At 51.7% G+C, this 9,322-nt stretch overlaps 1 protein-coding gene across 1 annotated transcript in view; it reads right to left on the reverse strand.

Annotated features, from left to right (window-relative positions):
- The window catches only part of RAB35 (RAB35, member RAS oncogene family), a 27,720-nt gene that overhangs the window by 11,516 nt on the left and 6,882 nt on the right, over positions 1-9,322 (reverse strand). Inside the window, exons 4-7 of the mRNA XM_011964548.1 lie at positions 3,716-3,878; positions 2,832-3,050; positions 1,817-1,928; positions 1,642-1,692 (exon numbers count right to left, since the gene is read on the reverse strand). Of these exons, the coding sequence (XP_011819938.1) occupies positions 1,642-1,692; positions 1,817-1,928; positions 2,832-3,050; positions 3,716-3,878 (545 nt within the window). The remainder of the gene's footprint in view (positions 1-1,641; positions 1,693-1,816; positions 1,929-2,831; positions 3,051-3,715; positions 3,879-9,322) is intronic.

Genomic DNA, 9,322 nt, shown 5'->3' on the forward strand with positions numbered 1-9,322 from the left:
TAGTAAAGACAGAGTTTCACCATATTGGCCAGGATGGTCTCAATCTCCTGACCTCGTGATCCACCCGGCTCGGGCTCCCAAAGTGCTGGGATTACAGGCGTGAGCCACCGTGCCCGGCCAATGGAATCACTTTCTAAAGGCAGCCCAGCCATGTCAGAGGGAATTCTCCACAAGATAATCAGAGATGCCAACCCCACCCAAAGCATCTGTAATGAACCTGATTGTTTTGTTTGTTTTTTGAGATGGAGTCTCGCTCTGTCGCTCAGGCTGGAGTGCAGTGGCACAATCTCAGCTCACTGCAACCTCCCCTCCCAGGTTCAAGCAACTCTCCTGCCTCAGCCTACCGAGTCGCTATGATTACAGGCGTGTACCACCACGCCCAGCTAATTTTTGTGTTTTTAGTAGAGATGGGGTTTCACCATGTTGGTCAGGCTGGTCTTGAACTCCTGACCTCATGATCCACCCGCCTCGGCCTCCCAAAGTGCTGGGATTACAGGCGTGAGCCACCGTGCCCGGCTAAACCTAATGTATTTCACAAACAAAAATGTGTTCAATCTTTCCAGTGATGAGGGAAATACAAATATAAACAAGTTAGCCCTTTTTGCCTATCAGCTCAGCAAGAATGAAGACAGCTACTAAGATCCAGCATTGATCAGGGTTGACAAGGGGCACTTTCCACCCTTCAGTGGGACTGTGGATCAAATGACTTCAGCTTCTTTGAAAAGCAGGTTGGCAGTACCTGTGAAAATTCTCAGTGCATACACCCTGTAAGCCAGTAACCCCACTTCTACAGAAGTGCACAATAAATATCAGCTGGGCACGGTGGCTCACGCCTGTAATCCCAGCACTTTGGGAGGCCCAGGTGGGTGGATCACCTGAGGCCAGGCATTCGAGACCAGCCTGACCAACATGGTGAAATCCCATCTCTATTAAAAATACAAAAATTAGCCAGGCGTGGTGGCGGGCGCCTGTAGTCCCAACTACTCGGGAGGCTGAGACAGGAGAATTGCTTGAACCCAGGAGGTGGAGGTTGCAGTGAGCTGAAATCGCACCATTGCACTCCAGCCTGGGTAACAGAACGTGACTCCATCTCAAAAAAAAAAAAAAAAAAAAAAGAATAAGTATCGCCTATATCCCAAGTAGCTAAGCATCACTGAAAACACAACCAGAAGCCAGGCACGAAGTAACAGCAGCGTCAGTGCACCACGTGGTGCATCCAAGCACAGAAAGCCCCACCACACTCAAATGAGCCACAAAGGCTACATGTGGAGTGCAGACAGAGATCGGAAAGACACACGCTGACCACAGGCTGCCAGGCAGGCACAGGGGGCAGGAGCAGGGACTGTATCCTGGGTGGCACCATAGATGCTGTTATGGGAATCTTCCTGTTTGGACCCTGGGTGGGAAAATGATGGCCCAGCCAAAGGGTTTTGGTGAGCAGGTGCGTTCGACAGACCACAGAGGCTTCTGACAGAAATGCCACAAGGTCCTAAGCCCCCCTCCATCTTCTTCCCTCCTCTGGCAACCAGAATAAGACAGTCCCCAACATTAGGCAGAGGCAACTGTGTTCTAGTGCCAGGGAGGGGATGTCAACAAACAAACAAAAATGACACCACAGCAGCACTGCAGGGGAGGACTCACCTGAGAAAGTGTTGTCTGCAAAACGCAACAGTAAACTGCTCTTGCCCACACCTGCAAGAGAGAAAGCACTGTGATGAGGGGGGCAGGTGGGTCCCCTCCCTCCAGTCCCGGCCCTTCTTCCGGGACAGGATGCCTCAGTACCAATTTTTAAGAAGCTTAGTGGGACCCAGCTCACTTCTCAATGCTCTTTCCACCTCCCTGAGAGGCCGCACACCAAGAACATCTCTTCCACTGGATCCCTGACCTTTTCCTTCGTCCTTGTGTAAGACAAGCTGTTCCCAAATCCCCTGAGGGAGAGATGAGAAAGGGACTGGTGCCCAGGTCCTGGGCTGAGGGCTGGCCCAAAGGGAGATGCCAGACGACAAAGCAGAATGAAGGTCAACCACACGAAACAGCCCCCAAGTCCGTCTACAACACAGTCCCTAGAAAAGTGCGCAGCATGTTACGGCACATCGGTTAGGGAGCCGCCCAAAATGCAGAGCTGTGGAGCATGAAAGCACCCTTGAGATCATCAGGGCTATCTTGCAGGTGAGGAAACCGAGGCCCACATAGCTAGAACTTAATGGCCACCATCTTTCTGGCTGATATCCCCACTGGGTGGACTGGTGGAGTGGAGGGTCTGCCTTATATCCATCAGGGCAGCAGCCCACATGTGCTCAGACCGTGCACCAGCCACAGCAGCTCCTGGCTACTTAGAGCACAAACAGGTACACATCTGGCCTCCCCCACTTTTTTTTGTAAAGAAATGGGGTTTCATTCAGTCACTCAGGCTGGAGTGCAATGGTGCAATCATGTCTCCCTGCAGCCTCCAACTCCTAGGCTCACGTGATCCTCCGGCCTCAGCCTCCTGAGTAGCTGGGACCACATGTGCACACCACCATGCCCGGCTAATTTTTTTTATTTTTAGTAGGGACAGAGTCTTGCTATGTTGCCCAGGCTTATTTTTTTTTAACTTTTGTAGAGACGAGGTCTTGCTATGTTGCCCAAGTTGGTCTCAAACTTCTGGCCTCAAGCAACCCTCTCGCCTGGGCCTCCTGAAGTGCTGGGATTACAGGCATGAGCCATTGTGCCCGGACCTCTCCCCTTGACTTCAACTCACAGTGCTTTCAGCCTGCCAAGTGCACCTGTTCCATGTCCTCCTATCCTGTCCCCAATCTTCAACACCCCTGAGGCCAGCCAGGTTAACTGACCACAAAGAATTCACAGGCATCGGGCTGTGTGTGTGGTGAGCCCTTGGAAGCCTCTTTGGTGATAATTCTGGCCACATCTCTTGAGATGAGGAAGCCCAGGCCCACAGTGGCCGGCCTAAGTGCCTCTGCGAGCAGCCGGAAAGCTGAGATCCGCAGCCAGGCCCGACTCCTCCAGAGTGGTAACACTCCTCCCAGTACACACTGCTGGGAGTCTTGCGTCTGGTTCAGGAGGGGAAAAAATGGCCCGCGGGGGCTCCTGCATCTCACTCCTGTTCGATTTTTAATGAAAATGCAATGACAGCTACGAAACCCCCTGACACAAAGTGCAGATTTGAGCCGAGGTGTCTATTCATGGGAGAAGCCCACAGCATTTTTTTTTTTTTTTTTTTTTGAGAGACAGGGTCTTACTCTGTCTCTCAGGCTGGAGTGCAGTTGTGTGATCATAACTCATTCTAACCTTGAAATCCCCAAGTACCTAGGACTACAGGCATGCGCCACCACACCCAGCAAACTTTTTAAAAATTTTTTGTAGTGATGGCCTTTCACTACGTTGCCCAGGCTGGTCTCAAACTCGTGGTCTCAAACTCCTGGCCTCAAGCAATCTGCCCGCTTCTGCCTCCCAAGGTGCTGGGCTAACAGGCCTGAGCCACTGCATTTGGCCCCACAACTTTTAATAGATTCTCAAGAAGGGCACTGCCTCCACCCCCACTCTGCCAAGTAACCAAAGTGGCAAACCACTGTTGCAGCTATATTTCCCTAAGCCTAAGCCCAGCATCCTCTCTGGGAAATCCTCTAAACATCCCTTTCTGGGAGCTTCTCCTGGTGAGTGAGCTGCCCCGAGATGCCCAGAAGAACTTGTTTCACTGAGTAAGCCTGAGTCTTACTTTCCTAAAGACAGGCCAGGGTGAGGCTCTCCTGGGCAGGCAGATGCTGCTCAGCCCCGGGCCTGCAGCGCTCATGCTCAGGGCCACTTCCTCCTTGCTCCGCCGTAAGGCTTCCTGCTGAGCCCAAGGAGAGCCCGAGTCCCTGGCTGGGTCCTTCACGGCACTGTGCCCAACACCAGCACCCCACTGGCCTCGCCGCCTCCTCTGCTTCCTCCTGGAGCCTTCTGGGTCCAGCTTACTCAGCTAAAAGCTTGAATCTGGGAGTTTCTCTAGGACAGAGCCCTCTCCTCACCCGCCCTGTGCATTCAGAGTGCTGTAAGCCAGGCCCAGCACTTAGTAGGTGCCAACCAAACACTGCTTAATGAATTTCTGCCTAAACAAACGCCCGCCACACTGACAGCTCTGCTATCTAGCGCTACCACTGCAACACAGCAGGCGCCTAAGCAGGGGTTTCCAAACTTCTGCAGGGCAGCAGAATCCTTTTCTTCATCCAAGCTTTACCCAAATCCCATGTCTAAAACAGCTCTCTCTGCAATGACACAGCAGTATCCCCTCTAGCTTGGTGTCTCCAGGTCCCCACACACTGTCCCCAGGTATCTCAGCAGAGCAGTTAAAAGCCACCAGGCTGGCCAGGTGCAGTGGCTCACGCCTGTAATCCCAGCACTTTGGGAGGCCGAGGTGGGCCGATCACGAGGTCAAGAGATCGAGACCATCCTGGCCAACATGGTGAACACCCCATCTCTACTAAAAATACAAAAATTAGCCGGGCGTGGTGGCATGCACCTGTAGTCCCAGCTACTCGGGAGGCTGAGGCAGGAGAATTGCTTGAACCCAGGAGGCGGAGGTTGCAGTGAGCCAAGATAGTGCCAGTGCACTCCAGACTGGTGTCACAGTGAGACTCCGTCTCAAAAAAAAAAAGAAAAAAAATTGGGAGGCCGAGGCAGGCAGATCACGAGGTCAGGAGTTCCAGACCAGCCTGACCGATATGATGAAACTCTACCACTACTAAAAATACAAAAATTAGCCAGGTGTGGTGGCGCACGCCTGTAATCCCAGCTACTTGGGAGGCTGAGGCAGGAGAACTGCTTGAACCCAGGAGGCAAAGGTTGCAGTGAACTGAGATCATGCCACTGTACTCCAGTATGGGCAACAGAGCCAGACTCCATCTCAAAAAAAAAGCCACTAGGCTGCAGAAAGACCACAACCATCACCACATTATCTGCTGCTTTGGACCTGACATCAACCTCTGACACTGCTCTCCCTTTGAGAGGAACAGAAACCCACCCCAAGAAATGCTACCTCCTAAATATTCCTGAAAGAGGCTTTCTCAGAAATACAAGCTGCAGCCATTACCCACACCACCAGTGTCAGGGCAGAGGCAGAGGGCACCAGTCAACCTTCACCATAGCCACCGCGAGGCTGCCCAAGGGCCACATCAGTGTGACCCCAACCAGTCCAGCCCGTCATTCTTTTTCTTTCTTTTTTTTTTTTTTTTTGAGATGGAGTCTCACTCTGTTGCCCAGGCTGGAGTGCAGTGGCGCGATCTTGGCTGCAACCTCTACCTCCCAGATTCAAGCGATTCTCCTGCCTCAGCCTCCCGAGTAGCTGGGATTCCAGGCGCCCACCATCATACCCAGCTAATTTTTTGTATTGTTAGTAGAGACAGGGTTTCACCACGTTGGCCAAGCTGGTCTCGAGCTCCTGACCTCAAGTAATCTGCCTGCCTCGGCCTCTCAAAGTGCTAGGATTATAGAAGCGAGCCACTGCGCCCAGCCTTTTATCCCTGGCTGCTGTCTGGTCCCCACCACGCAAGCCACACACACGTCTTCCCTTCCCCCTGCTCCTGCCTGGGCTCTGGCCCCTCACTCCTGTCGGCTTCAGTTCCACCTCCTGAAGAGCCCCAGACCTTTCAGTGAAGTGTTCTCTATTTTTTTTGAAACAGGGACTTGCTCTGTTGCTCAGGCTAAAGTGCAGCAGCATGATCACAGCTCACTGCAGTCTCAACCTCCCAGACTCAAGAGATCCTCCCACCTCAGCCTCCCAAGTAGCTGAGACCACAGGCGTGCACCACCATGCCCTGCTAATTTTCTTATTTTTTGTTAAGACAGGGCCTCCCTGTGTTGCCCAGGCTGGTCTCAGACTCCTGGGCTCAAGCGATCCTCCACGTTGGCCTCCCAAAGTGCTGGGATTACAGGTGTTAGCCACCGTGCCTGGACTTTTTTTTTTTTTTTTGAGACAGTGTCTCACTCTGTCACCCAGGCTGGAGTGCAGCTGTGTGATCCTAACTCCCTGTAACTTTGAACTCCTGGGTTAAAACAATCTTCCTGTCTCAGCCTCCCACGTAGCTGGGACTATAGATGTGCACCACCATGCCCAACTGATTTTTTTTTTTTTTTTTAAGAGATGGGGTCTCACTATCACTATGTTGCTCTCACTATGGTCTCGAGTTCAAGTGTTCCTCCCGCCTCATCCTCCCAAAGCACTGGGATGAGCTACTGTCCCCGGCCATGTTCTCAATTTTAACCCTGCCTCAGCAACTACTTCACTGTATAAACTCATGCAAGTCACACCCTCTCTCTGAGCCTCAGTTTACTCATCTGTCAAGTGAAGGGCTAACTCCATCTCCTAATGAGGATGGCTGGCCTGAGGGATGCAGACGAAATGCTGTTACAAATCAAAGCCAGTGTCAGAGAGTGTAAGGGAAAGTACAGAAAATACAGAACTGGCCGGGCACGGTGGCTCACGTCTGTAATCCCAGCACTTTGGGAGGCCGAGGCGGGCGGATCACGAGGTCAGGAGATCGAGACCATCCCGGCTAACACGGTGAAACCCGGTCTCTACTAAAAATACAAAAAATTAGCCAGGCGTGGTGGCGGGTGCCTGTAGACCCAGCTACTCGGGAGGCTGAGGCAGGAGAACAGTGTGAACCCGGGAGGTGCGGTCGGCAGTGAGATCGCACCACTGTACTCTAGCCTGGGTGACAAAGCGAGACTCCGTCTCAAAAAAAAAAAAAAGAAAAGAAAATATAGAACCTCCAGCATAACGAAGGGATGCAGAGGTCGAGGGAATCCATTGCAGAAGCATCCACAATGTGCAGAGTGGGCAGAACTCTAGATTTATGAAGAAAGAAACCAGCATTCCTGGAGGGCCTATTGTTTGCCAGCCCTGACACCAGCTGCTCGCACATGTATTAGCACTGAGGTGCAGTAGCTCCCAGCTTTGCCCCTGCTGAGTTGTGTGATTTGGGGCAAGTAAGTCACCTCCTCTGAGCCTCAGTTTCCTTCTTTTAGAGTTTCATTCTTGTCGCCCAGGCTGGAGTACAATGGTGCGATCTTGGTTCACTGCAACTTCCGCCTACCAGGTTCAAGTGATTCTCCCGCCTCAGTCTCCCAAGTAGCTGGGATTACAGGCACATTCCACCATGCCCCACTACTTTTGTATTTTTAGCAGAGACGAGGTTTCATCATGTTGCCCAAGTTGGTCTCAAACTCCTGATTTCAGGTAATCCGCCGGCCTCAGCCTCCCAAAGTGCTGGGATTACAGGTGTGAACCACCATGCCGGGCCTTAAGCCTTAGTTTCCTTATTTGACAAAACACACAGGCCGCGGGTGAAAATAAGCGTCTGTGAAATCGTTCTTAAGGAGGCATTCACAGAAGGAGCCCAGTTCAGGAGTGTGTGATGTCAGTCTCTGTGCTCAGCTGCCAAAGCTTAGTCTGGACTTCCATGGCTACCATCTCCCAGCTTTGAGTATCTCAATGTCGGGAGAAATCAAAGAGCACAGTGTCTATCTCCACTGAACAACCTACACCTACATGGCTGACCTAGGAGCTAGACCACATCAATCTCGACCCAATGAGTCTTCTCCCACACCTGACTTTGGAGAGAAAAATCAATTCATCACAAAAAAAGTACTGTCAGAAAGCGGGCCAACCCATCCCCTGGGCTTTACAGAGGAGAAGAACCAAAAAGCTGCATCTTCCTGCTGAGTTTAGGCTTTTCACAGTTGGGTATCAACACAGAGGTCCAAGATGTCTTGCAGAGGGATAAAGGCTCCTGACCACGGCGGGCTGACTGTCACTCCAAAAAGACAGAAATGGCCCCAGTGCCAGTCCCTCAGAACCCAGGCCAGGGCTGCAAGGAAATCATGTAAAGGAAGAAGCCTCAAGACCCTGAAGAATGCCAAAGGCCATCTCCAAGAGAACATTCCACAGCTTGCCTGGTTTCCCTTCATTCAAACCATAACCAATCAGTCCTCCACCTTTCTACCTCTTTCCCCAACCTCAGTTAATCTTCTATCTCCCTGGTTAGCCCCCAGCTTTCCCCCTTACCTCTCCCCTCCTCCAGCAACCACGGAAACCTCAGCCATCCTTCACCTGATCCAAACCACCAACCACATCTCCATCCAGCTTTACCAGTGAGGGCAAAATCACCCACCTCCCTGACCCTGTTTTGACATTGCTACCCAACACTTCTACATCCCAAGTCTTACTGCTCACTTGATTTGATCCCTTTCCCTTAACAGTCCATGGGCTCTACCATGAGCCTGGCCTCTGCTCCCAATCACAAGACATCCTCCCCACACTCAGCTCAGGTCTGGTCTACAAACTGAGCATGCTCCCAAGACTGTTTCATGAACATCATATAACCCCAGCATCTCAGCTTCGCTCCCATAAACGTTCTGGGGCCTGCCTCCCTGACCTCTTGGTCACTCCATAAACCTGCTCACCTGCCACACTCCAAACAGCTCTAAAACCCTCCACATTTTCCCAGAAACCAGTCTACCTTTTCGAAGCACACTTAATATTCATTCATTCACCCTGCAAATACGTCTTAAGCACTTACTGGGTGCCAGGCACTGTTCTAGGCACTGGAGCTAGAGCAGTGATCAGGGCTAGGAGCCCTCAAGCAATGTGTGTGTGTTTGTGTGTGTGTGTGTGTGTGTGTGGCCAAAGCGCTTTTATAATTTTGGCTGTCCCATCCCCAGGACCCCTCTGTATATAGTAGTGTAACAGCAAACAGAGACAACTCACTATGTGCCAGGAGCTGTGCGCAACACTGCACAATCTCACTTAATACTCACATCAACTCCATAAGGCAGATCCAACTATCATTACATTTTACAGATGAGGAAACTGAACCATGCAGAGATACAATAATTCAGCGGGAATATGCCAGGCCTTGTGCAAAGCCCTTTATCCGACTTACCTCATTTAAAACTCAGGGCAATCCCATGAGGCAGGTTCTGAGAACGTCCTCATTTTAGATGGGAAGAAACTGACGCTTACAAAGGATACTGATGATAACGACAATTGTGAACATTTACTTAGAGCTTACTTTACGGAGTAGGGCGCTAAGCACTTTTCCTTCTTTATCCCATCGAATCCTCACACCACCCAGCAAGGCACGTCCCCACTTCTCAGATGAGGGTACTGAGGCTCAGGACGGCGAAGCAACTTGCCCAAGGTCAGCGCGCGGCAGGTGGTAGTCCTGAGACTCGAACCCAGGTCTCTCCAACTCCAGCGATCGCGCGACTTGACCAAGGTCACACGTGAGGCACGGGCAGGCGCGATGACTGGACCCGGCGCGCTCGGCCCCTCCGCCCCTCC

This window comes from Mandrillus leucophaeus, unplaced genomic scaffold (assembly GCF_000951045.1).
Source record: "Mandrillus leucophaeus isolate KB7577 unplaced genomic scaffold, Mleu.le_1.0 Scaffold7, whole genome shotgun sequence".
Taxonomy (NCBI): domain Eukaryota; kingdom Metazoa; phylum Chordata; class Mammalia; order Primates; family Cercopithecidae; genus Mandrillus; species Mandrillus leucophaeus.